We start from the raw sequence: 27,877 nt of genomic DNA on the forward strand, positions 1-27,877 counted from the left end.
TCTTTGGAAGTTGGAATAAATGGGATGACCGGAAATGAATTTCAGTATCGAAACTCTGAGGCCACCCAGCGTCGTGGAAGTGACGTAGCGAAGACCAGACGACTTTTTTATATGCAGACCGCCTCTGGCGGCTGGAGTTGTAACTTATAATCGCGGAAATAATAATTGCGATTTATGTTATTTGCAAATGCAAAGTAGTTAATTAATTATAAAATGAGAGGTAGGGGCGATTAGGCCCTGAATTTGTGATAAAAAGGGTGCTGTGAATTTTTCGAATAGGCTGGGGTAAGTATATTTCGTACTTTGCAAACACAGCGGGGGGCGGCTCTTTTGAGCAGAATGTTTTTCCAACGCTATCCAACTTTGCTTGCATTTGTAGAAAACAACAATGGCCGAAAGCAATAAACATCACTCGAGTTTGGTATTATTAGGGGTGCGAATGTCAAAGTATTTTTATTTTTTATTTTTACGAAATCATTCGGCTTATTATTTTCCTAGTCAACTACTATATCACTTACCATGTCTGCTAGAAACACATGTTCATAGTTAATATCTTCATTACTACTGTTATTAGTAACATCAAATATAATTCAACATTGATCGATGAAAAGATTTGAACAATCTGGGGAAGTGATCGACAAACACCCAGACTTGTATATAATTTTCTCGCTATTAGAATGGACTTAGCTGAAACCATGAAGAACATCGTAGCCAAGGGAATGCAAACAGAGATGGGACCTCCTGGAGGTGGGTACCCTGGGGGTGCAAATGGCGCTGGTTACGTCACAGAAAAAATGTATATGCTCCTTCAGCTCTATCTTCAAAACAAAGGCTGGAATCCCAGCATCGAGTTATTACAATGCTTTACAGAACTTAAAGAAGCATCGATGCTTCCTAGTGCCGCCTACCTTCAGTAAGAATAATGATACTATTCAATTTACACTATTTTAACAATTTTTCAATATACCAAAAATGATCAACATCCTTCAAGCAACTGTAGAACCAACAAATATGAATCCACTTTTAGAATGATGGCATCAAGAGTGGCATTGGATTCACAAGGCAGGCTGGTCCTGAGAGAAAATGGCAAGATAATACTCCCCTACGAACATTTTGCCAATGCTGTCATGCTAAAGCACATGAATGGACCGCATGGGCTTCATCTAGGAATGGAAGGAACAGTTAGAGCAGTTATGGAATCATATACCATTGGGCGGGAGTGTTTTGGAATGGAAAAAGAGTTCATTATTGAAGTGGTACAGAATTGCCCAAACCCAGCCTGCCGCTATTATAAAAACCAGCTTGAAATGACCCAAAAGATGAATCACATGGGGCCAACTTATATTCAAGACAACGAAACGACAGCGTCTCTTCTACGCTCCAGCTTTCCTCATAACGCTGACTTTCAGGCAGTAGGTTATCAAGTTTAGCCTTGTCTGAGGTTGAAAATTCTTGTTACTCAATTTTTTCGTTTTCTGTAGGCTCTCAGCGGAGCTCCACCTCCTAACACCCATATGGGTAATTCGGCAGTTGATTTGGGTGGTTCGTCGGAGATGCGAAATGCAAATCAAATGAATCTCCAGCGTCCACCCAGTCGTCCTTCTCTCAATATTCCACATCGGCCTAGTTCACAGGAAAAGAAATGCACCAGCAACAAACAACATTATGAGTCACTTATACCCACCGTTCCAATATCGGATCATAAATTGACAGATTTCCTGCGAGCTAATTTAGATAATCTCGACAGTCTTGGAGGCCTTGGAGCTTTAGGCAATCTTCAGGGATTGGGGAATGCTAATAAAGATCTCCTGGCTCTTCATAATGGAGCTTGGTCCGTAGATAGTGAAAAAGGATCTCGGTCTTCATCTTCAAATTCGGAGGGTAAGAGAGAATATCTCTAGCTTGTTGCCTCATTGCACTTAAATATTCAACAATTCTCTGTTGTTCGTATAGGTGGACAAGAAAAGATAGTTAGAGCATTTGCTGAAGTAATGAAAAACATGGCGAGGATGAAGGCTTGCGTTCGCCCAGCGATGTGTAAACCTTATGGAAAACAATCGGAAGCTTTGCAAAAGAGTGAGTGCTGGAATTTCTCTCAATTTAATAGAATAAATATTGCGCGAAATTTGTTTTTTATTGTATATCATATAATCAGTTCCACATACCTATTGAGTATTAAGTTATACTAATAAAACAATATCTACTGTTTGCAATACTACATTTTTAAATTCATAATATGTCCTCTGTAGAGTATAGAAAGGACATTTTATAAATTGTTAGTCTTTTTTTGGAATATGTCACTTAAGAGACTATTTGATTATCATTCATCAAATATAGAGTAATCTATTCACCAATTAACAGCGATAACGTGATGATTTTTGTGCAGTCAGTATAAATGTAGATAATGAACATACGATTGAGGAGTGATTTCCTCACCTGTTCCATCTTCTTTATTTTTTCTTCATGTATCTCCAATTAGTGGGAACGTCATAAATTTGGAATAATGACATATCTCAATTTTCAGCACTCGTCGACACGATACAGCTTGTGCAATCTTTGAGGAGTTTTCTACCACCACCTCACATCCCAGTATCTAGCTGGAAAAACGAGGATAAACATCGATTAGATCATTCTGGATCTTCCTATCACCCTACGCTGTACAATATTTTTTATCTTATTGAATTTGTGGCTCAAAATATTATAACTACATATCTGACGATTGATTTCTCTTCTGTTACAGAAAAGCAGGAGGATTAGAAGAGATGTGCGAACAACGCAAGTTAGATTAGGCAGTGTTTTCGTGGCCTAAAAGAATCTTTTCGGTGTTCTAGTCAGTCGGAGTATCGCGGACCGTTGAATTAGGTTAAAAATTGGAAAAAATTAAAGAAAATTCGTTCATTTCCCCCCATGGATTGCTCAAAGGTTGATGGAATTTAGAAGTTGAGGAGATACAGGAGCCAAAACGAGTCATGCGTGGTCTGTGATAAACGTAGATGGTGCAAAAAAAAATTTTAAATTAAAGAAAAAAATTAAAAACGATTCATAAAAAAGAGAAAAGTTTGCATCCGCGTCTTTAGACCAAATTTGTTATCAGAGTGTTGTGTTACGTTGTGTTTTGTTACGTCAACTTATAGTTACGTTGCCACAATACTATTACGGAGTCGACTATTCATCTTTCATCGGTAAGTCTATTTATTCTAAAGATGCTATTCACGTTTCAGTTTTTGAGTGTAATCTGCTCATGGTGCTTCTCTCCCGCCTTGTGCGATGTAAAATTTTCAAAGAAAGAAAGAAAAGAAATTGGCGTTTGTTTAATCAGTATTAATGTGATTCAATTTTTGTTTTGTATGTTCGGCTAGTTTAGTTGTTTTATCGAGCGTTAAGTAAGAGTAATCATAACATTGATATCACCAATATATTTATGAAACAAAAACTAAAAAATCTTTCCATAAGAAGGATTCAAAAATTTTATTATGAAAAAGCTTTATTGGAAACGGTTCTTTCTTTTCTCTCTAATCGTTTCTTCGCAATGAATTTTATTACATAATTATATTTATGTAATGTATGACAGGGTAATTTGAAATGATGGAAAACCGTATATGTGTACCTAGATTGCTTCAAAAAACCCTGCGACGACAAACATTTATACATAATTATTACAAATATTTATATATATATTATAATATATATTTGGTCCGTTAAACAAGACTGAAAAATTTTCATCCATCAGACGACGAATCGATGGTGCCCTGACAGTTTATTTTATTTATTTATTCTTTTTCATTATGTTCCAGTTTGAAATTATATTGATCAAACCTAGATCCTATACATGCATATAGATTATTGCTTATTTTGAATAATTTATTTTATTTCAGAGATTTATTTATATTATATTAACATTAACGGAGAGAAAAACAAAAAAAGCAAACAATCGAATCAATTTTCTAATTTTTCTCAATCGAGATTACTACATGAATGTAAAATGCGAGAAATAAGTAGATAGCTACACACGTATAATCACATATATTCTTTTCCACTCATCTTAGCGAAATTTTGTTATTTTTATTCAAATTTTCGGAACTGTTTCCGAATTTATTTCTTTTTCAACTTTATTTGGTTCACAAACATAGATAGATGGAGCATATCTACTCGTTGACAATTAGTTTAATAATATCTCGTTATTATTTATAAAACGTTCGCTTATATCACGAATTAACTCTGAATAGATATTTAAACTCGACTATATATTATACAAGGTAGAACTGTTTTCAATGAGTGTACGATAATAAAAAATAGTTATGATAATCTTAAAAAAAAAAAAATTAAAAAAAAACAATCATGATTTATTGTTAATTGAAAAAAGTCACGAAAAGATTTGTCGCATAAAAAATTGTAATTGATAGTAAGAAAAAGCACCGTTTGTTATAAGTATTGTTTAATATAATTGAATGGTGAAAAAAAAAGTTTCACTAACGAATGAAGAAAATTAAAATATTGAAATATTTAAGCAACGTTTCCGACTATAGGGTAGGTGTAAGTGAATTTTTAGTATGAAAGTGTAAAAGTGTGCGGGACAAAAATATCGAATAGAAAGTTTGTGAACCTCGGCTATGAAATAGCAAAGAATCAATGTACGAGTGTGCGTAAATGTGTTATTAATAAATTAAAAAGAAAACGATATTATTATTATTATTGTTATTGTTATTATTATCATGACTATCATTATATTATGAATGTATTTAGTTATTGCATATTCGACAAGTTAATTAAAAAAAAACAAATAATAAAATAACAATAGTAATAATAATAGTATGTTTTAACGAATGAAAATTGAAAAAATTGGTCGCTCTTTTATATGTATTTACGTTGCGTATGTTGTACAGTATATAACTATTATACATATACCTATATATTAATTTCGTACTTTTTGGCCGCTGCAATATTATAATATCTGACTATCTACCTACCGTATATTAATTACCTAATGAATTATAATTGTCGCATACGTTTATAAAAAGATACTGATTACCACATATGTAATTTATGTGGTCAGCTGATTTTCATCGCTATGACAATTTACATAATAATATAATAAGTATCACTGTACCAAGTGTTTAATATACCGATGGTAAAAAAAAAAAACTCAGAAAATGAAGAAAAAAAAAATATAGAAATACACTTTGAAAGTTCCCATGTGCAAAAAAATGGAAAATATTCAATTAGAGTCTGAAATTTTGCTATAACGTTTCTTGATATCGATCACATTCCGGAAGAATTTTTGATATCTGGATCGAAACAAGGGCGAATACGTTCATATGTCGTCCTATACTTTCATATAGTAGTTACGATCAAATATAATGAATTGCCGCACTCGGTTATAAAGTCCACAAGCACATGTGAACGATACAAATTACACTTCGCTGTACGTTCATGAATGCAAACAAATAAACGAAACAAAGAATGCCTACTTCCGCTGTCTCTGCATATTGAAAAAGAAAACCGCAAAAAAAAAGAAAAAAAAAAAAAATTAAATAATTAAAAATTTGTCGTCGCTTGCCAGTATTGCTCTTCTGTATTCCAGCGTATATTATATTATTAATTGATATAATTATAATAAAAAGTTTTTACAAGTGTGACTCACCCGAGTATCGAATTATAATTATTTATGACCAATCCCGCTCCTATGATCCTTGATTTTGCAGCATAGCGTCGACATTTGCATCCTCTGATAAGGGCCGGTCACAGTACGACGCATCCTGTATTATTACATTGGTAATTTATGGAACAGTTGATACCCAAAATTACTCGAAACTCTCACCTTTTCCGCTTCTAGTACGAAGACTACATCATCTAAGAAATAAAAAGCTTGCCCCAAATCACCCTCGCACAGGTAAGGTAGTTTGCTCCAAGCCAGACATTTTAGTCCCAGCGGGCCGAAGACTCTGTCTATCAGACTCGCTATTTGCCCTTCAAGACCATTACCCTTTATCGGAAGGTATTCGGACGGTTTGTGGTCATTTCGTTCACCGACTTCTACGTAGGGACTGAACGGCAGAACAAGAGCCACGACCAACCGGCCACCTGGTGACAACGTCGATTTTAAACGTCGAAGCAACGTGTTCGGTTTGTCGCATCTATCCAGTAGATTCAGGCAAAGGATCACGTCGAAAGGACCTGCCTCTTCGTGCCACTTCTCCACGTCTAATACTCTAAAAATTTATGAATACATTTCAACTGATCATTTTCGTCATAGATTCGCTGGTGGCGGTAGGTTTTCTATATTGTCGAAATGTATCTTTGGCGAGCGGTCGTCTTAGAGTATATTCTTCATCGCATGAGAACTTGAACTGATTGTGTCTGGCAGCTTCGGGTTGACCATACGTAAAACTCCCATAAAGATCTACTTTAATCAAGCAACCGCCCTAGTAACTCGTTCCTACGAAGACGAATAAGACGAACGAATTGGCAATTGGCAATTGGCAATTGCAGCTGTGCAGCGCACTAAACTTATCCCCAAGTATTGAAGTCTGCAGCCCTTGAGCGTCGAACTAACGATAACTTCTAAGTGATTGAAACGACTTCAATTAAGATTTCTCCCCGTGGTAACGACCATAAAACCTTGCGAATCTCTCTTCTCCCCCCCCCCCCCCCCCCCCACCCCGCCCCCGTTTTATTTCAAATCCTTCGCGACGTTAAAGCTTCTGAAATTAAATTAACATTCTACTTATTCGTCAAACTCACGTGAATCCCAAACGGTTCAAAGTCCATCTCATTGGCGGTGAAATTTCCGTCGCGTATACTTTTTTGAAAAGAGGAGCTATCCGAGAAGTGGTCGCTCCGTCACCGGCTCCCAGATCAACGAGAGAGTTCCACTCTCCCGAATATTTACTGGCTCTCATCAGTTTCTCGAATTGATCCGATGAAAAAACGTGCATAGATCCCCGACCCAGGAGTCTGCAATCAGAAATATCAACGATATTTGTTCAAAGTCGAGTCGAAGAAATCAATTTTCGTACAATCAAGACGTCACGCCGGTCAATATGCAGATGGATAATTATGTGTTCGTGACTCGTTATGCATGACAGGAGTTTTTTTAGCGCACTTTTCATTGGTAGATTTGTTTTACTTAATTTATTTTTCATACGTCGCTTTTGCTTAAATTTGCGATCACGCGGGACAGTGAAAGCGATGTATGTGTACAGCAGTATAAGTTTGGTAGCAGATTTTGATCGTGGGCATTCAGGAACAAAGTTATAAATAAGCGAATCTGCTGGTTCTCGTTCTCGAAGCAGAAAAGGATGCTGCCTGCCCGCCGCAATGCGACTCTCGAGAGACGCGGGCCGGTGCCATCAATTAACGAGCACCTCGCCCTATTGAATAATAAATAAAAAACCAAAAAATCAAAAACGGAAAAAAAGCAAAAAGCTCGCTTCTATAGAAGAATCGACCGCGACAGAAGCAGAAGTCGGAGAAGCTGAAGAAGAAGAAGAAGAAGAAGAAGAAGAAGAAGAAGAAGAAGAAGGGAACCGTGCAGGACGAGACGAAGCTGATGGGGGTATATATAGGAGGTAAAATACACACGCGCGTGTATCTTGATATATGCGCATATACGTACATATGTGTACACGTATACAGAGGTTACTTGTATATATATACGTATGTATTATATAGGTTTATATTCGGCTGCCGCATTGTTTGCTTTTAGCTTTTAGCTTGTGCATACGCGTTTTGTTCCTCTTCTGAAATCGCGTCGCTCGCGTTTTATCCCGTAGGACATACATATACGCGGCTGTATAGCGCAGCGACAACGACAACCTGCAGGAGTTTAACCAGCGGTATAGCGTTCTGCAGATTTTATTTGCCCTTATTGTCGTGTGGTATACACGTATATACTCAACTCATACGTATGTATATAAAATACATACCTGTGTACATACGAATATACACAATACGTATATGTATATTCCAAAACTGCAGGAGAATCGCCGTCCGGCAAAACTCCACGCCGCGTACAAGACACACACGTGCGGACCACAAATCAAGCCCTCGCATCGCACATACTGTTTATATATGTATACATATATAAACTATGTACAGATGTATATGCTCGTACATATACATAATATACATAGATGCAACAGCAGCAGCTCGCGCGCAATCGACAATTAATTCGCCGCTTTTACTTTTACTTTTGCTTTTGCTTCGCCGTTGTGCCGGGGTGCTGCTGAGAAGCATCGCGAAGACGACTCCGCCAACTTTTGCTGCTGCTGCTGCTGCTGCTCCGCGGAGTTTTGCTAGTCTCTTTTACTTCGCTTTAGTCAGCCGGTCGGCTGACCAGCCATGCAGCCAGCAGCTTCTTCTTCTTCTTCTTCTTCTTCTTCGATATCCCATTGTGTTAAAACCGACGCGATATAACGCCAAAGATATCTCGCTTCCTACGACCCGACGCGTTTCTTATTCTTCCCCTCATTCTCTCGCATCCGCACACCTGTGTACGTCTGCGTGGATACATGTGTATATAAGTACATGTATGAATAATGAATTTTTGTTTCTTCAACCCTCGCAATCTATGCATTATACGTATAGGTATTTATTACCATAAGTACAGTGCCTTATTGGAACATTATAATTTTCCTCGTTATCGTTAGAATTTTCTCTCACCACCACCGGCGCGGATCGGTAGATGTGTTTATAAAATGCTACACCCCCAATATCTGCACACACTCAATATCAACACGTACGCGTTACATAGCGACAATGAGCCAGACGGATGAAGAGTTTGGTACATATTTTATGTAACTCGTCGATTAAATAGCTCAAACTTATGTACGGGTTGCACTACGGAAAGCGCGAGTAGCTCTTCGGTTAGCTGGTGCAGCTCGAAGCAACCGGCGACAAGCAGTCTGGACGGGTCCGTGGTATGTCGATATATCGCGTCTTGAGCTGAGAAACTCTACGCTCATATGCATATACATAGCATACCTAGAGCTCTTTGTACCTACACAATATTTTACGATCGTACACGATGTTATTACACTTGTGAATCGGAGAGAAATAGAAAAAAAAAAAAAACTATTCCGACGCACACGTCGTGCACCGAATGAAAGTTCGGTATGTCTGTATACTTGGGAATTTTGTCAGCGACCCTATTTTTGAATTATCAAATAATTTTTGTTATAATTTCAAATTTGAAGATTTCTCTGTCCCCAAGAATCATAGTTGTTCAATTTGGGAAAAAATTTGGAAATGAAATTGACTCAATCTGCATGGTTAACAAAAAGGAAAGATAAAAAAAACTACAGACTTAACAATAATCAATTTCAGTAGCAGCAGAAGCTGCATGAGGATTAGATATTATACAATATATATTTATTAGATATATACTCATCATATGATAATGACGCGAGGATGAGATCTAAGGTAAAAAACCGCGTATATACATAAAAAGGAAACACAACAAAAAATATAACTAGAAACAATTTGAAAAAAATCAAAAACCGAATCGAATAAATCCATAACGTATACATATAAAAAGGATGAAGGAAGGAATATGAGAGAGAAAATCAGGTGACGTCTGTCTGGAGTAAAAGGGAGGTGGGGAATTTTATAGGGAAAATTCACGTTGTCTGCGCGGCTACAACCCCCGCGGCTACAGAAAGGGGGGGAAAAGAAAAAAACACCGAAAAGAATAAGAAAAAAAAAAAATAAAAAAAAATATCGGCATCAGGATGTATAATATGCAAGTTGCAGTGCAGCCAGGACGAAGTAGCTGCGCGGCAGAAGTGGAGAAAAAAAAGGACGAGAAAAAAATTAGAAGAAGAGAAAGATTGAAAGAAGAAAAAAAAGAAATAAATAAATAAAAATAAATGATGAAAAAATGGAGAGAGATGGGAAGAAAGATGGAGAGTGTGGCGGGAAGGAAGGCGAGAAGGAGAAGGAAGGATGTATAGGTGGTAGGAGTTAAACTACGGGATTTGCAAACAATAGGCTTGGAGCAGCGAGGATTCTTTAGATGGCGGCTGATACCAGTCGCATTTCCATATTATTGCTATTATTAGGTAAACGGTTGGTCGGTCCGCGAAGGCGCGCGCCTGATCCTTAACACTGTGGCTGCTCCTGCTTTTGCTTTTGCTTTGGCTGTTTTAGCTTTTACTGTTGGTGCCTTGGCGCCCTTATACTATAATACCTTATACCTTATACCCACCTATTTTATGAACAGGGCAAACAACAATAATCGATACGACACAGCCGCGAGCTCAATCGAGGATAAGAAAAAAAAGGAGACAAAAATATACGTCGAAAAAAACGAATGAAGAAAAAAAGGAGAAGGGCGAGGAATTTCCTTATACCGCGGATCGTATATTGCACACGCGGTAGGCGATGATGTTATTGCGTTGGACTCGTTGAAAAAAAAAAATTCAAAAATTTTCGATTCATAAAACGTTGCGGAGTGCACACGCGGTGCAAGTCCGCATTTTTGAAAAATGCGCGTGTATTTTTTTTTGGTTTTGGAGAAATTCAGAATATCCGATTTATGAAATTTGGCTCGAATGAAGGGAATCGGAGAGATGCATTCGGTCGTAATGTAACGAAAATTAATAAGCGAGGTATACGGCCAAGATTATAATTTCTTTTGATCCGCTGCAGCTAGTTACCGCTGCATGTGTACGAATGATATTCCATAAGGTATAAATAACGACATTAGCAATAATTGGTATATAGGAATGGCGCATCATATAAATCGACGTATATAAATATTATGTATTCCCTGTACATACCCAATATAATAAGCCATGTTGAGCCGCAGCATTTGCTGCTGCATGAGGATTTTAACGACTAGACAGTCCGCGGCGCGGGTCGCACCGTATAAATTCAATATAAACACGACCATCACCATACTTGCAGCTACTGCAAAGTATAAAATACCCGTATACAATACATGCGCGAATCGCACGTATAATCCGTACACCTATATTGTGTGTACCTGAAGATAACGAGAAACGGGAAGAAGACCACATTATATATATAGATATTTATAAAGATATAGGCGATGCACGCTGAGAAAACCTCGCCACCGTGTTATAAATATCCTATACATATGTATATGTAGGTATAATGCCAAGTATTCGTACAATAAATACACTCCGTCACATGCATTATATTTTCGTCATTACTTATGTATCACGAAATCGCAATGACCAGAGAAAAATAAAAATAACGAGAAAGGATGAAAAAAAAAACAAAAAGGATGCGCGCGAAGAACGATGATCAATTCGATTCGTGAATCCCGAAACTGAGGAGTGAGATCGTGAGGGCTGATTTTTTGCGATGAATTATGAATTTATTACACAATATTTAGTGCGTTGGCTGATACGAGGACTGTCCATTAGGTATTCGGAGGTATGACCGAATGTATATACATAAGAAATATATATGTATATATATATACATACGTGGCGATGCAGCAATGGGTTTTGGACACCTGGCCGCACACGCTGGTTTATCCGAGCTAATGAAGCGAGTGACACGCGATCTGATTGGACTCGGGTCTCAGGAATTCGTCCAGTCATTCTCCTGACGCGTTCCTGCAGCCCCGGAGATCGACCTCCGTACGTATATACGTCTGCCATGTGGACGCTGTACGTATAATCGAAGGTACGGTATACGCGATGCGTTGAGAAACGAGCAGGTGAACCGCGGTTATCGAAAAATTTGCCAGATTTATCGATTTTTCGTCGAATTATCATCAACGTCCCGACGGACGGAGAATTGAAAAGAAATTGTCGCAGCTGGGATCGCGGTGTAGGTATGTGCGGTATAAAAATGAGGAGAACGCGATCATCATCTGCAGGGAGACATATAGGATGGCGGGAACGGATGAGAAATCCTGCGGGGGAAAATATTCTTCGCGAGAGGTCCCGTGTATTTAGCATTCCCGCCCCACCCCCCGCTTCCCCTCAATGTTCCTCTTCTCCAAAGGCGGCCGTAGTGGAAATGGTGGTAGTTATAGGCATTCGGTGTATAAGTATAGCAGTCACCCGCGTCGGCGTCGTCTCGTTAGCTATACCCCTCGAGTTCTTTCCGTTTCATCTCGCGAGCATCTCCGTGGGGCGATGAGGAAGAAGAAGGAGAACGAGAAGGAAGAGACGAAGGAGCCGCGGAGGTGGAGGTAAAAAAGGAACGAGACTCGCATCGGGAACGACCTGGAAGAGGCAGAAGCAGAAGAAGAAGAAGAAGAAGAAGAAGAAGAAGAAGAAGAGGAGAAAATGAAAGAAAGGAAGAAAGAAGGAAAGAGAGAGGGCCGCAGCACCACCAAGAGAGCACACGACGCGACTCGTTCCAACTTACTCCCCCCCGGCCTCGGTGTCCTCGTCCTTTCAGGCGTCGCGACGCGTTGCCTTCAGGACCAAAAGCAAAGTGAGGAGAGTAATACACACACACACACGCGCACGCACACACGCACACACAGACAACACCGGTACACCGACACCGCTCCTTCTCGTCGTGGTCCACGGATGCTGTACCAACGCACACAGATGTCTGTAGATACATAAAATCGTCCGTGGGGGAGGAGAGGGGAGAAATCAAGGCGTACCCATGGACCACCCCGTTAACGTTACATGGAAGGGAGGTTGCCACGCCCACTGAGAATACCTAGTTAGGTATAACTATATACCGAGGAGTGGGAATTTTACCCCAAGCGTTAAAAGGGGAAATCGAAATACCCCCGAGCCAGGGCGGGAAAGGACAATTATACACGCGAGCTTGCAAATGTCGCGCGCGCGGGTCGCTATATCCCCCTCCCCCTCCCCCCTGCCGCCGCCCTTGCAATTTATATACCTAGGCTATGTACCCGGCGTGTGTGTGTATATCGTACACGGATGCGCATGTATCGGTCGTATAACATGTTCCTTCTCATCACCCCTCCGTTCCTCTCCCAGTTTTCTACCCCCCGCTCGCCCCCGCGAGCGCGTCCTTTGCTCCGCCGTGACGCGTGTGCGTGTGTGTGTGCGCGCGGCACAATCCGCGCGAATCTCTCTCTCTCGTCTACATGTGAGCGCGGGGGCGAGTTATACGGGAGCGCGGAGGAGTGAGGGGTGAGGGGAGGACGACGCAAAACAGAGAGGGATAGAGAGGAGCCCCTGTTATTTCGCCCCGTCGACGTCGTCGACGACGATGAGGACGAAGCGGCGAGCTTAACTGGGGTGAATGTGCAGGAGAGAGCTAAGAAAAGACGAAGGAAAGTAAAAAGAAGTAGGAAGGACAAGAGGAGGGGAAAAAAGAGGAATCGAAGACGAGGGGGTGCAGCAGGGAGCCCAGGCAGCGAGGCAGATTCTTAAACGGGATCGTTATGCCAGGCCGCACACGTATATATACGCGACGTAGATGAGAGGGACCTCGCGACTCTGTACGTGGACGTGTGTGTATATGGGTGAGCGGGAGAGGGCCAAAAGACTGTGTACGGATACGATACGTCTACGTATACACGCGACGTATTTATACATATGATACATATATACGTGGGGACATATACGTAAAGGTGAACGCTATAAAATCCAATAGGAGAAAACAACTCGCGCTATACGACACATTAATTCTGTCCATCCACGCGAAGGACATTTATACATATGTATGTATACATACGTATGTGGAATACATACGCATTGGTAAATGGGTATACGCGGAGGTGGTGGGCGCGTGCATGTATATAGTATATATAGCGGCGAACCCGCGGGATAGCTTTTTCACATTTTTTCCCCGACGTTCATCGCCATCCCCTGGATGAGGCGAATCGAAAAAAAAAGCTCAAAAGAAAAAACAAAATAGAAAACAACATGTCGGCGAACATGGCGTACACTATACCATTATGTAATTAGTAGGTGTAACAAACGATATTGTAAAGAAATTGTTGATACCTGTTTTTGATCAATTTTTCTAATCAATTATTTTCTATTCCTACGTACAATATTCTGTCTTTCTGTTGTCTGCGGAATGATAATCAGCGATCGTTACGTATTCGAACTTCCATGACGCTGGATCAGATTTTTAGTTTCATTGTCTCAATTTTTGCCGGACGTTGTGTGAGGTCAATAAAATATGTATATAATACGAATATATGTAGGCTACGACGGTGCGCGTGTGTGTGTGTAAACGGATACACGTACAGTTTTGCGCGTATCTATACACCATACCGAGATATAATGGATAATAATGGAGGACGTCGCGATCTGACTGCTGGTGCAGCGGTGCAGGAGGATCCTTGGGGATGTGCAGGCTATAAGGTAACGTGCGGAGGGGGGTTTTATATCCAGCCCAACTTTTTATAGATCGCTAAATACGACTCTGATTGGTCCCTGCAGCGAATCGCCGCGCGCGGTTCACTTTCTTCATATTATTCGATTTATCTTCCACCCGTGTATATGTATATATATATGTATGTACGGACACATTCGAGTATATAGACGAATACAGCAACATATACACACGATGCAATGTTGGTCGTGCCATATGCGATACAACGATGCCGTTTCTTTTCGTTATAAATTTTATAAATGTGCGGGTGCCTCTCTACGCACACATCCTTCGCTGTCCAATAAAATTTCACATGAAATGCGCCGATAACGTTTAATTATATAAATCACGGAGAAATGAAAACCCTGTGAGCAAAAACAATTACGGTATGAGGTACATGGAAAGATTGTTTTGTCAGTGTATACCGCACCGAAGGTATTAAACGGCCTCGTATACATTGCGTAGAGTGTAACTTCATCAATTATGAATTTTTGTGATTAAAATCCGCCATTTTGTTTCCCTTTTACAGGTGTATATACGACTTATATATACAGACTCCTCGATTCCGCACCCGCGGTGTGCAGATTCTCGCATCTGCGCGGGCGTTAGTCGAGGTACGTAATTGGATCGGTATATATGTATATATATATAATCCGTAAATTGCGAAACAGGGTTGATTACTAATTAATAAATAGCGCAGTCGCAGAGCAGAAATTTTCCCGTACAAGCTCCGCCCCTGAGCTTTAATTACTGGTCGACCCTCCCGCGAAGAAACCGTCGCGCGATATACACGCGAAATATATATATATATGTACCGCCGAGTAAATAGGGCTGGAATATCCAGGCGCATCGGGGTGAGACCGGGAGGAGCTCTCGGGGAGGATACGTGTACGCGAAACACGTACATACACCGATACATATTTACAAACACACGTATACGAACACACCCGGTGCAGCCAGTCCTGTAGGACCTCGACGCGAAAGAGTGTGTGCGTGTGTGTGTGTGTCGCCCGTGAGGATCCCGCGGGAGGAATACGTACGTGTACACGTAGGTATGTATCCAAATATATATATATGTGTGTATAAATAAAATACACACGCACACACGTACGAGCGGCGAGAGGTGGCGCATGCGCTTTTCGTTAATTACCGCGGGGTGCGAAACTCTTCCCTTCCTCCCTTGCCGGCTGGTTTGCCGGGACGAAGGACGCGGTGTGTTCCGCAGGAGCTGAAGCAATTGGAGAACTTTCTGTATATATATATATACTAAAAGGTACATGGGTATACCTATACACGTGCAGCGAGGTACATAAGCTCCGCTCGGATTCTGGTCCGTAGTGCCACCGCGCAAACGCGTTAATGATAATTACTGACCGCCCGCCGGAGCCACCAACGATAAGGCCAATCGAACGCTGGGAGGAGTCCGGGGAATTAGGGGAAGAGGAGGAACGAGGACTCCGAGTGGAAAATCGGAGGACTATATCGTACGTGCGCGAATCTTTTTTTCCTCCATATATACACAATACACATTCGCTAATGTGTGGGGGCGTTAATTAATTTTCGAAGAGGATAAAAAATTTCTATTTTTTTTTTTTTTATGCACATTCACGTTCAATTTCCAGAGATCCGGTGTACGTGGATTCGACTTGGCGGTCCTTGCATTTCGTTCGGTCGGAATTAACGTCGTTTAGAAGAATCGTTGAAATAATCAATTTTATACAGACACACGGTCTTCCTTTGGGATTCCGCTCGCATCATACGCTACACACGTATATACACATATGTATATACGTTTTTTCGAGGTATATATACGGGGGAGCATTAAGGTACATAAAGGGTTCGTGGTGGAATTTTTTTTCCGCCGTGTGCAGCAGCGCTAGCGACGCGGTTGGCGTGTGTTTCTGTCGTTTCTGAAAATTACGAATTCCATCGCGTCGAGTTCTATACTCCGCTACTGCATAATGACGAGGACGAATACTTGTGTATACGAAAGACGGGGGGGAGGAAAACAAAGAAAAAAAAAAAAAAAAACAGAAAATAAAGTTTTTAAGGACCATGCATCGGCGGGATAGGGACATATGTGATGATGCATCAGAAAATATCAATTTCTTCCCGACGTTCGTTCGTACGGTGTTTCAGCATTTACAATTAGTCGCAAATTTGTATAGTCCGACACAAGACGTTAAAGTACCGTCGTATATAAAAATGAAATTTTCAACCCTTAATTGAAACGACTAATTATAGACGAATCGAGATTGAAATTAACTTTCAACCCTCTGACTGCATTTTCTGTCATCCTCAAATAAAGGATCCCTTATTTTTTTTTTTTTTTTTTTGTTGGTCTTTTTTCCAGATGCAATCGCAGATAAAAAAAATGAGGTTTAATGAGATGTAATTGAATAAATATTTTCACTTGATATTTGATAAATTTTTGACGAACTAAATCTATCCACAGATCAACCCCGCCGAATAAAATTTCAAATTTGATCTCGACATTTGATCGCGTTGGATATCTCGAGGTGCAAAAAAAAGCAAAAAAAATCCGGATAGATCCTGTACAACATGTGTACATGCCTCGCGAAGCTATTTTAGAGGACGAAAAATCACTCGGGGGTCTAATCAGGGTAGAAATTAAGGGGGGAGGGAGGAGAAGGGTTTAAAATACTCCGTAGGAGTGCGTATGAGAGTACGAGTGGTATACATACACGCGTGTGGTATACCTGCGGTGGTATACATATCGAGTATGAGGTGCGTAAAAGAAGGAGAAACGAGAATCAGAAGCAGCAGGTGGTGCGCGGAACTAAACACTACCTGCTGCTGTGCTGTGCACCGCGGACAAAAAGCTCGGCTACTGGTTTTCGCTCGTTCCTTAAGGAGTAAGGTAATATGCTACATCAACTCCTCACAGATACCATATACTCTTCTCCTCTCCACATGATGCTGTAGCAACGGTGGTACGGGAGACAGCGGCTACCGTGTTACCCTGTTGCACTCGTGAATTAAATTAAACCCCTGCGCATCAGTCCGACATCATCATCATCATCATCATCATCATCATCATCATCATCATTATCATTATCATTATCGTTATCATCGATAGTTTTACCGAGAGAAAATTAAAAGAAAATTGCACGAGGCAGCCCATGTAATGTTATATCGGATTGAAAAAAAAATAAGAAGAAGAAGAATTTTCAAGCATAGTTTTCAATTTTGCGGTAATGCTATACCCTGTGCTTTACGATTGAACGCATACAGCTCTTGACGCGTAAGTTGAACCCGCGAGAGGGAATCGAAATTCATTTATCGAGGAACACTATAATTTATCGAAAATAAAAATGACATAAAAATTGAAGCAAGAGAAAAAAATCGGGGTAAAAGAATTCTGTCGTCTTAATTTTTACCGACAACGTTGGTAAAAGTCATCGCACCGCGTGCGGAAATAATCGATGTACCCCGAATTTGATTTTTCCTGAAATTTGAATCCTTGAGATATTTTTTTTTGGTCACACAAATTTCCAATGATTTTGGATACGGCAAAGGGTGCAGGTGAAAAGAAACTCACCTTGTATAATACACGGGTATATCATATACGTACGCGAACGTACGTTTTATACATATATATTGGTCCTACCGCATCAGGATCGAGTAGGATCACGTGTACTGCAGGAGTTAATAAAAGTCGAAAGGACGTGCGTGGCGAACGCGCTTAATTACGAACTCCCCGAGCTCGATGTGTGTGTATATTGTATAAATAAAGTGTGAAGGTGTTACACAAAGGGACCACATATCACGCGGTGTACGAAGATTGCTCTCGAGAGCAAAAAATAACTATAAAATATAATAAAATAAAATAACTGAACGAAAATAACGATTTGACAATTCCTTCGTCGATGTTTTTTTTCTTGTTTTTTTTTTTTCTTATTTTTCTTCTTTTCTCCTGCTTCGTTTCACGGTCAAAAAATTTCGTAATAAAGACGCGCTCCTGCAGCGATTGTATATATGCCCAGTGGATGGATATCGAGGTACGAAAATCGGAAATCACCACCTCGTATTCCAGACGCGTACCCAAAACTGTATGATTTTCACCCGACCGCGGACGCGTAATGGATTAATTTCTCTCGACTCCGTTTACTTTTCACGGTTACGCCCTTCCGGTTCTCGATACGGTGCCGGAGATGAAGGAGGTTGGATGATTCTGACGGGCATCAAATATCAGAGGTTAATAACTGGCGTTAGTTTTTAATAAACGGTTTTGAACCGTTGAGTCGAGCTTCCAAAAGAGCAACGAGCAAACCCGATCATCAATAACCTTCTTCGGTCAAACCTTTTCCCCGCACCTCACGTGCTACAAGTTAGTCATAATACGTACGTATATATACCGCGAGCGAATATGTATGCGTGGATAAAATATGTACGTAAGCGTATATATGGGAGAACATGTATATATACATATATATCTATATATATATATATATATATATATATATAGATACACGCGCGTAACACAGATCACGGTATATAATACGCGAGGAGACCAAAGAACCTTTTCCTCCTCGCGGAGCGACCAGCCGCATATATATATATATATATATATACATATGTGTGTGTATATAGTCTTGGTCCTGCAGGGTAAAGATTCTATCTCCACGGAGGTTATTAATTAACCGGTATATGGGAAAGGGGAAGTCCCTCTTTCATCACCTTTCACTTCGCGTGTACCTATATATACATATATATATATATACATATATACATACGTGTCCTACGTACCTGTACACTCTTATACACACATCCACAGCGAACGTGATATATTATCTTTGCATTAGGACGGCAGAGGTTGGATTAGGAAAGGTTATGGGTATCGTGCGCCGCGTGAACCGCTGAAAAACAAACACCGCGTTCCATCGAGAAGTTGGAATTTTTCGCCCGGGTCAAAACGGGTGAAAATTCCGATCCGTGGTCATCAATGGATCGTCGAAAATTATTCGACAGAAAAATATGGCAGCGCGACGACGAAATACAAAGATTTACAAAAGCTCACCCGTTGATGGAAGTCCTGCTGAGGAACCAGGAGAGTGCCGACCTCGCGAGCGAGTGCCACGCCTGAAGAGGCAGTGAATCCGATCTCTCGGTTGAATTTTCCAGAAAATTATTCGCGGCTTCGTCCGGTTGATCCTCATTGACGCCGACCCCCAGAGGTACCCACAGTTTTCCAAGGTCCTCCCGAATCAGTGATTGGTCCACTTTGTACCACTGGAAAAATGAGGAGAATACGAATTACAAAAAAAAGAAACAAATTAAATCAAAATATAATCAGTCATTGCAGGTATAGCATATATATATGTATGTATATATGTATACATACGTATGTATATATATCTGCATCAGGTGGGTATAATTTATTCCTGATGAGTTTCGAGCGGTGTAGATACATGTGTACGTATATACATGGGTATGTGCGTGTGCGTGCGTACGTATATATACATAATAGGTTTATGTTATATACCACGCCGTATCTAATTAGGGTGCGACTATAAAATCTAGAGGTTGATTGGATTAGATTGTTGTTTGTTACGGTGGTAATAAGCAATTATGCGAGATAGCCGACCGGATTGGGGAATGAATCCAATTGAATGGTTTAATATATATATATACGTATGTATACGGGAACTTATACCGATATACAAAATGTACAGTAGGTATAATAGCTGCGCAACCATCACCATCGGCGGTAGCCGGTTGCACATACAACCATATAATACATACAATCATCCGTATAACGTATAAACGGTCGGACGGTGGTGGGCTAATCTGCGTCAGCGGACGTTGAAATTAAACGAAATTGTAATCAACGCGAGTTTTGTCTCGTTCAATCTGCGCCACCATTACCATTAGCTACTCCACACTATGTACACAAATATGTACATATATACATATGTACATCGTACGCGTAAAACCCATGTACCTACTTTATAAGCGCGTATATACATGGTCCATGATTGCGCGAACGATGAGACGTATACTACAAGTATACGCGTGTATAAATATCGCTGCCCGTTGTATGGGGCGAGGGTAATTAGGTATATATAAGGGCTTTCGCGCTTGCTTCGCAACGGGGGGACACTTGTTGCTCTCCTTCTCTCGCACTCATTCCTCTTCCTCCCCCTCCCGTCGAACCACCCCAGAAAACTCCCTCCCTCCCCCTCCCCCCCGCGTTCTCCCTCTTCCCCCTTTCCCCCCCCACTTCGAGTTGCCGCACAAGAGAGTCGACCACCTAGGCCGTTGAGATAAAACCGTCCGAAGCGGGAGAAAGGAGGAGAGGAGGATCACACGAGGATAGGAAGAAGAAGACAAAGAAAGGAGAGGAAGATGATGATGATGATGATGATGATGGAGATGGACGGAATATGGTGGGCAGGTCGCAACTGAGGAGAGTAATTAACGCCTCACGCCAGGTGTGCAACCTAAGGAGTTGTTTACGGTGATGCGATGTGATGTGCGGTAGTAGGCAGGTATATTATATTCCCTGGTGTGGGGATGTGCACGAGACTTTATATACATTACCGCCGTATATATATATATATATATACGTATGTATAGGTGTTCGTAAGTATCCAGGAGCCACGATCAGAAATTCCAGGAGTGGTTGTGGCCTTATAACGTTAAACTATATACCGCTGCAACTGTATATCCTCTACGCATCGGCTGTAGTGTTGAAATTTCCAAAAGACGCGTTGAAAATTTTTAAGGAAATTGAACGGAATTGAGATAAGACATTTGTTACCCCCTCCCCACGGAGAATTCGGAATTCGGAAAGAATCGAGAACGAATCAGCCCGTTTTTTGTGAAATTTCAATTACGGAATACTCGTTTGAAAATTGCCAGCAAAATGATCAAGAAATCCCTCACGCGGTGCAATTATCGGTGGACATAATGCGCGTTTCTTGGCTACGTTAATTGTGCGATTCGCTATGTATAAAACAGTACATAACGTATGTCCATATGCCGTCGGAGGCGCACATGTGTCGCTAATTATATCGCGTTGAATCGAGCGAGAGAGAAATATATATATATAGAGAGAGAGAGAGAATGAGAGATGTAGAAATATACCGGGCGTTGAGAGAGGGAGGGAAAAAAGAGAGCGTCATCACACTTTGATTCGGTTTTTTGTCAGCTCCGTTCTCCCCCGGGCGTTACAAATCATGGGGGCTACCGCCTTTAGCCGGAGAAGCTCAGAAGTGTGTAGAGAAGCGCATAAAGAGTGAGAGCTGTTTTCAACACCGCGTCTACCCGCGCGCGGCTGAAGCCGATGCACATCCCGCGTTACAGTATACATGTATATTGTTGTGTGCGTTGAGGTTCCGCGGGCACAAACCGTCCTGCAGGGGCATTCCTCTTCGCGTCATTAGCGGCGATTTCTGGTCACTCGATAATAAGAGTTACGCGCTACCAAAGAGACAAACTCAGATCGGAACTACCGCTCCCCCTCGATCCTCTCAATGCTCCCGACGACGTTGATTAAAAGGGTTAACGCGATCATCCCCGAGCGCACGTTATCCGGATGCTGCGCTGCACCCGTCTTCCGAACGCGGATGCGCGTGTAACAGTTGTTTTTTTTTTTCTTTTCCGTTCGAATACTCGCGAGCTGCGAATTCCATCCAAATTTTTATTGTCTCTCGTTTTCCGGAGCGAAAAATTATGGCGATAACGGAATCCCGAGGTGGAATTGTTCGATTGTGAGACCCGAAATCGAAGAGAATCGTAGGCGATTTGTGTAGCCTTTGAAAAATCTGGCGTGCGTTGCGTGTGTATATTTGAGACGTGGTTGTACGGATAAGACGAGAGTCGATAGAGAAATCGATTAGTTCGGTCTTTACTGTGTCTGACATCGCGGAGTGCCGACGAGAGGGGGGGGGGGGGGGGGGGGGGGGGGGGGAGGGAGGGAGGGCAGAAATATATAGGAGGAACAACGTACGCGTAGAATGCGCCATGGCCACGTACCAACACGCCCGAGGAATCTGAAGAGCTCCACTTACGAGCGGTCAAACATCCCTACAATTCGCCGCCCCGAGCGTAAATGGCGTGCGGTTGTTTATGGTTCCACGGGTCGTGCTCCGAGATGCACCAGAAATAAAGGAGATCTATGGGTAAATAACGGTACAAAAGTCACGTGATTATCCACATCTCTTCTTTTTCATACCAATTTTTTTTTTTTTTCTAATCAATGTCTAAGCAAAGACGTAACTCGCACGATATGCTTTCGATTCATCTCGGTCCACAGACGTCAGATGGGCGTGAATTAATCTTCAAGTCTCTCGTTCGCTTATTGACGTCAATTGACGTAGATAGCGGAAAGTTTTTTGGAAAAATTTTATTTCTCCTTATTTTCAGAGGACTTTGACGTCGATTGAGATCTTTCGAACGATACAAATTGAATATATTTAATTACGATGGAAGGTGTACTCGAATTTGTCTCGTCAAATATGGCGTATGAATGTAAAATGTATAGGTATCCGGTGTACTAAAAGTGCAGCACGTGCGCATCGTCAACCCCCATTTGAGTGTTATATAGGGAGAGTTCATGTAGTCGGTGGCATCGGAAAACTTTACTCTTAGGTCGAGTGCCTGCCCGTAGGTATACATATATTTCCTAGACGGGTGTATGGGTATATATACGAACATGTATATCGACGGTGTTTTAAGGTTTTAAAAAAAGGGAAAGAGGAGCCCTGAAATATTAAGTGAGTGATGGATGAAGCTCCAGGGGCAAAACACACGACGGTTGAGAGGAAAAAGAAAATAAAAAAAAAAAAAAACTTCAGCTGAGCACAAAACTCACCCCATCAGACAACAATGTTTTACACACCTACGTACACATATTATCGTTCGTTATGTATTTTTTAGAGTGTAAAAAATATAATAAACAAAATTTCAAATAGCAAATTGTGTGGTATTCGATATATCGGGCACACCGGTTTAGTATACTGCATTGACTTGATCGAGAACAGCGATTTCGCAATCTCGAAATGTTCCAAAGTTGGAAAATTAGGCTTGGAAGATATGAGACGTCTATCTGTAAGTCGATGGGGTTTGGCTGGACGTATGATACGCACATACTGTACGATAAAAAAGAAAATGAAATGAAATAAAGGAAAAACAAAGCACGTGTGAATTCTCGTCTGTTGGATATAAAATTCTAGACTGCACTGCAGATTCTGATGGCCCTGAGGGTTTTTATCGGAAACTTGGTATTCCTCGACGAACAAGAAGAAGAAGAAGATGAAGAAGAAGAAGAAAAAATCTATAATATTTCAGTTCGCGTTCTCGATTTGCAGCTAGCTTCGTTATCATCTTCAGTTGGAACTGCGTTCGTAGTGTGAGCAAATAGTAAAAAAAGACAAGGGATAGAAAGAACAGAAAATACCGATCACGGTTAGTTAGACTTTGCAGTTTGCAATCTAGACATTATACATATATATATAACGTGAGAAAAACCGTCTCGTATACGTTCCTCTTCATGTACACTAAGTATATACGCACTACATGATATCCCTACTTTATGTGACTCAAAAAAATGAGATCACAGAAAGTTTTTCCCATTAAATAAATGCTAAACGCGACACTTTTCGAGAGATCTGTTGATCTGCTCAAATTCTAATCTCCTCGAATCCGTCGATTTTTCTAGATTGACGCAGGATCAAAACAGACGAATTGAGAAGAGTGCCTTTTTTTCTCACGCCCCTGACTCGCAGCTTAAATTAAAGCGTTTCTTCTCCTCCTTTTTCACATTATATGCACGTCTCTGTCTCTGATTATTCTCAATTGCACCGAGAGCGAGACTTTTGCTGCACGCAGCAGCATCGGCATCGGTAATTATAAATAGGCCTGTGGTATTATATAAAGATACCGAAGTTTCTCGTACATACATCGCGTATATGTGTATGTATACGTATATAATATACATATACATATACAAGCAGCGGCAACAGCAACGGCGAGAGATGTTTCAGGAATATCGACGACGTAATTACGCATAATTACCGTTCACGGACGGACTCAACTCGACTCGACTCAACTCTCGACTCGAATATCCTCGAGACCGAGCAACAACCAAACATGCCTCAAGACTCTTCCCCAGACTCTTATGGGCTAGGGCGTAGGACGCCGGGAACCTAGTGGTTGGCCTTGTACGATAATTGTACTAATTATTACCGGCGTTCCCCTTCCCTTTCTTCTTTTCCAATCCCCTTTCCCACCTTCGTCCGTCCTTTTCTCCTCTTCACGGTATTACCTAGCGCTCGCGAAAATACTAATTCTCGTAATTTTAACGACGACGCTATTGCCAAGAAGAGCCTCTGCAACCTCCCCCTCCCCCTCCCCCTCCCCCTCGCCCCGCGCCCTCCGTCCCTCTCATCATTTTTTAAAATGTATTATACCGAGTAAGGTGCTTATTCCAATTTTTAAACACCTCATCCTCGCCTCTGGCTACAATAATAAAACCTTTTCTCTCCAACTCTGCCATTTAAACAGTATGGAAAAAAAAAGGGATGTACCTTTTTTCTTTGCGTTTCCAACGGGGTTTTTTACCCCCTTGTCCTATCCATCGAGAATCCGATAGATGATACGCGTCGATGATATTCCTACGTACATTGAAAATTTTACGACCAGATTACGGGGATAATAAATCTCACCGTAAGGTACGGGGTGATGTTGGAGTTTGATACGCTCTTGGAATTAAATCGACGCGGGGAGAGAAGCAGGTTCCTGGACTAGGACAACCATGCGCACTTTAATCGCGTATCTTGGATCTGGGTCTCGTCGACTTGCGCAGAATGTGAAATTTTCGGTAAAATAAAACAAAATACGGGAAAAAAAAGAATTTCAAATTCAAACAAAAAATACTTTCGAATTACCTGAGTCTTGTCATAGGCCTGGAGCCTTTCGTCGGCCCTTTGCTTGTCGAATATTAATCTCGCCAGACTCCCGTGTGGTCTGTAAGTTTTGGTTACGCTCCTGGTTGCGGCGTCAACCGTTTGATTGCGAGTAAGGGAGTTTGCAGGAGCGGCAGGCGGCGCAACGGGAATGGGATGAGTAGAACTAGAAGCAGTAGATGAAAAAGAGGTAGTAGGGGATCCCCCGGGAGGAGCGCATGACGTACACGCAGTACAAGACGACGACGTTGCTGCCATGCCAACGAATATGACGAATAATACAGCCATTCACTTTGTATATCACGAAACGTAACGAACCGCACCGTTAACACGTTCGCTCATTGTTGAAAGGGCCACTTTCTTATCAATATTTTATCTCAGTTCCACCGACAAGATTTCCCAATACTCAAGCGGAACGATCAGCACGTGGCCATGTTGACCGCGTTACAGACGCTACCTAACGGGGCAAATTGTAACGTCCAAACGATTCGACTCGCGCACATTTTCCGTCGGTAAAACAGAAATCTCTAACTCCAATTACCGGCTATCCTTGCACCCTTGACTTCGATTATATTTCGACTGACAACCGCCACGATTCGAATTGCGATCAAATTAAGGACTGGGTAAACGTGGGAAGTTGATTTTTTTTTTTTCTTTTTTCTTCATATTCGGCGGTTGCGGATTTTCTTAGCGATGAAAAAACTGCGATTATATTCTTCATCTCCTGCGTTCGTCGTTTTATTTTCTAGCTTCCGCAGTTATACGCTGAGGGTGGGTTTCAAGAGTAACGGCAGAAGCAGGAGTAGTAGCAAGGAAGAGAACGAGCTTAATGGGATCCTTTTGCGATGAATATTTCAGAGGTTGGTGTATCGATGCTTTCCACCCCTCCCTTTTTTTTTTTTTTCCCTTTTTCCTATACCTTCCGAGCCATCAACCCCCTGTAGCCACCAGCCGGCGCCCCTGTACATAAAAATACATATACATATATAGGTATAGACATAAACCACCTTATATACCGCACGCGGCTCGTGGCACAGCAGTTTTAGTAATGATAATTCATTAATTTATGATAAGCTCCTCGCCGACTCTCCCCTTCCCTTCACCCACCATAAATCATTTTCGCTTCTGACGTTAATTGCGAGTAGCCAAGGCGCTCGTTACCCAGGCGAGCGGTGCACACGGGCGCGTTGAAGAAATGAGATTCTTTTAATTGGCGAATTTTTCACCGCGCCGCCTGACACCCCCGACACTCTGACAACCGCCCCCGCGGCTATGTGTATATATATTATACGTATATAGCTACCCCCGGAATTTTTTTTTCTTCATTTCTTATATATTATAACTATACGCGGTATTTTTTTTTTTTTTTTTTTTTTTTTTTTCTCGCCCTTTTTCTCTCGACAGCTTCCCTCAAAAAACGAGCGACGCACCCTTAATTTCATGATTATCACAGCTCGCGTGCTCCGAAGCTTAAAATTAAGGTGAGTCTTTGATTTTTTTCCGCCTCTAAATTTATTACATGATATTTTCAGATCGATGGAATTTTATATCAACCTGTTTTCGTTTCACCTCAGATTTTTTTTCCTCTTCATTCCGACCAGAAGTTTAAAAATTCTACCCTGTTGTATAATCCGAGATGAACACGTGAATTCGAACAACTCAATACCCTCACCTCCGTTCGTTGTAGGTGCTGGTGTATCACGTGTACATACAGGGTCCAGTTATTTGACCCTTTAATATGCCAGTCAGGTTGTGTGAAAATGGATTTTTTTCTTTTCTCCTTTTTTTTTTTTCCTCGTTTTTTATAAATCTTCCGCAGATGATGCGCCTCTGTACTTCACGCGTCATGTGGTTTCCGATGCATCGGGTGCCTTGTACATGTACACAAAACATATATTTACGTATACACACGTACGACACATCTACCCATACACGTGAAATTTGTCGTCAAAATTGTTATAATGCGGATGCGTTTCGGGTCGTTATCGTTATAACGCGTCCTTGCTGCGCTTGTCTTTTACGCGTGTGCGGACCTTTTTTCTCACATCGTACGCGAAGCACATGTACGTGTACGGTACATGAACATGTGTACAGTTATATACCCGTATAGTAAATGAATTTATGTATCATAAATTCGCATCATGTATAAAATACTCCGCAGACGCGTCTCGAGATGTGTAACGGGGTAATAACGCCGATTCGGGTCTATACCTGGCGTACAAAAATTCCCTGATATAAGTAAAAATTCTACAGGACTCTGTTGTATACCGTAGACGTGTGCGTGTATATAAATCTAGAAAACGATGAAGGCGCGGGACCGCGCGCGGACAGCTCAGCACGGTAGCCTGTCGCCGCTAATGCCTCGTTTTTGTCGACCACCCCCTCAGCCTCCCGAACAGATTCCCTCCTCCCCTTTTTCTTCCCCTTTCCTCTCCCCCTCCACCCCCCTCCACCCCCCTCCGCCCCCCTCCCCCCTCCCCTTTAGCCGCGGGACCCTTTTCCTCCGGGACTGCAACGAACGGGCATCAAATGAAGGCAGACATAGCGATACGCCGGCGAAACCGTCGACGACGATATAATGATCCTCCTGCAGCCGCGTAACCTCAAACCTCAAACTCCTATCCGAGCTCTCAAGCCTAACTCAATCATTCCCG

General features: G+C 41.5%; 2 protein-coding genes and 1 long non-coding RNA gene across 5 annotated transcripts; 2 read left to right on the plus strand and 1 right to left on the minus strand.

Moving 5' to 3' along the window:
- The first annotated feature begins 134 nt into the window (after nt 1-134).
- LOC105687823 lies at nt 135-5,636 on the plus strand. 3 transcript variants are annotated; one of them, XM_012403729.3, is made up of 7 exons: nt 136-285; nt 677-913; nt 1,028-1,412; nt 1,482-1,881; nt 1,954-2,076; nt 2,525-2,657; nt 2,741-5,636. In XM_012403729.3, the coding sequence occupies exons 2-7, from the start codon at nt 678-680 to the stop codon at nt 2,787-2,789; spliced, it is 1,326 nt and encodes a 441-aa protein (XP_012259152.2). In that variant the 5' UTR covers nt 136-285; nt 677; the 3' UTR covers nt 2,790-5,636. The 3 variants fall into 3 exon arrangements, with proteins under 3 accessions (XP_048505911.1, XP_012259152.2, XP_048505912.1); XM_048649954.1 differs by having other exon boundaries at nt 135-285; nt 2,525-5,636; XM_048649955.1 differs by having other exon boundaries at nt 136-913; nt 2,525-5,636.
- Nucleotides 2,116-25,681, minus strand: LOC105687824 (protein-L-histidine N-pros-methyltransferase). Its single transcript, XM_012403730.3, has 6 exons — nt 25,206-25,681; nt 19,334-19,545; nt 6,742-6,954; nt 5,819-6,209; nt 5,642-5,756; nt 2,116-2,597 (listed from the first exon to the last, which is right to left on the minus strand). The coding sequence occupies exons 1-5, from the start codon at nt 25,509-25,511 to the stop codon at nt 5,682-5,684; spliced, it is 1,197 nt and encodes a 398-aa protein (XP_012259153.2). The 5' UTR covers nt 25,512-25,681; the 3' UTR covers nt 2,116-2,597; nt 5,642-5,681.
- LOC125499884 lies at nt 20,875-23,087 on the plus strand. The gene is made up of 2 exons (XR_007276922.1): nt 20,875-22,439; nt 22,684-23,087. It is a non-coding gene; the product is annotated as an uncharacterized LOC125499884 (long non-coding RNA).
- Nucleotides 25,682-27,877: the final 2,196 nt, after the last annotated feature.

The sequence above is a fragment of the Athalia rosae genome, chromosome 2, assembly GCF_917208135.1.
Source record: "Athalia rosae chromosome 2, iyAthRosa1.1, whole genome shotgun sequence".
Taxonomy (NCBI): Eukaryota; Metazoa; Arthropoda; class Insecta; order Hymenoptera; family Athaliidae; genus Athalia; species Athalia rosae.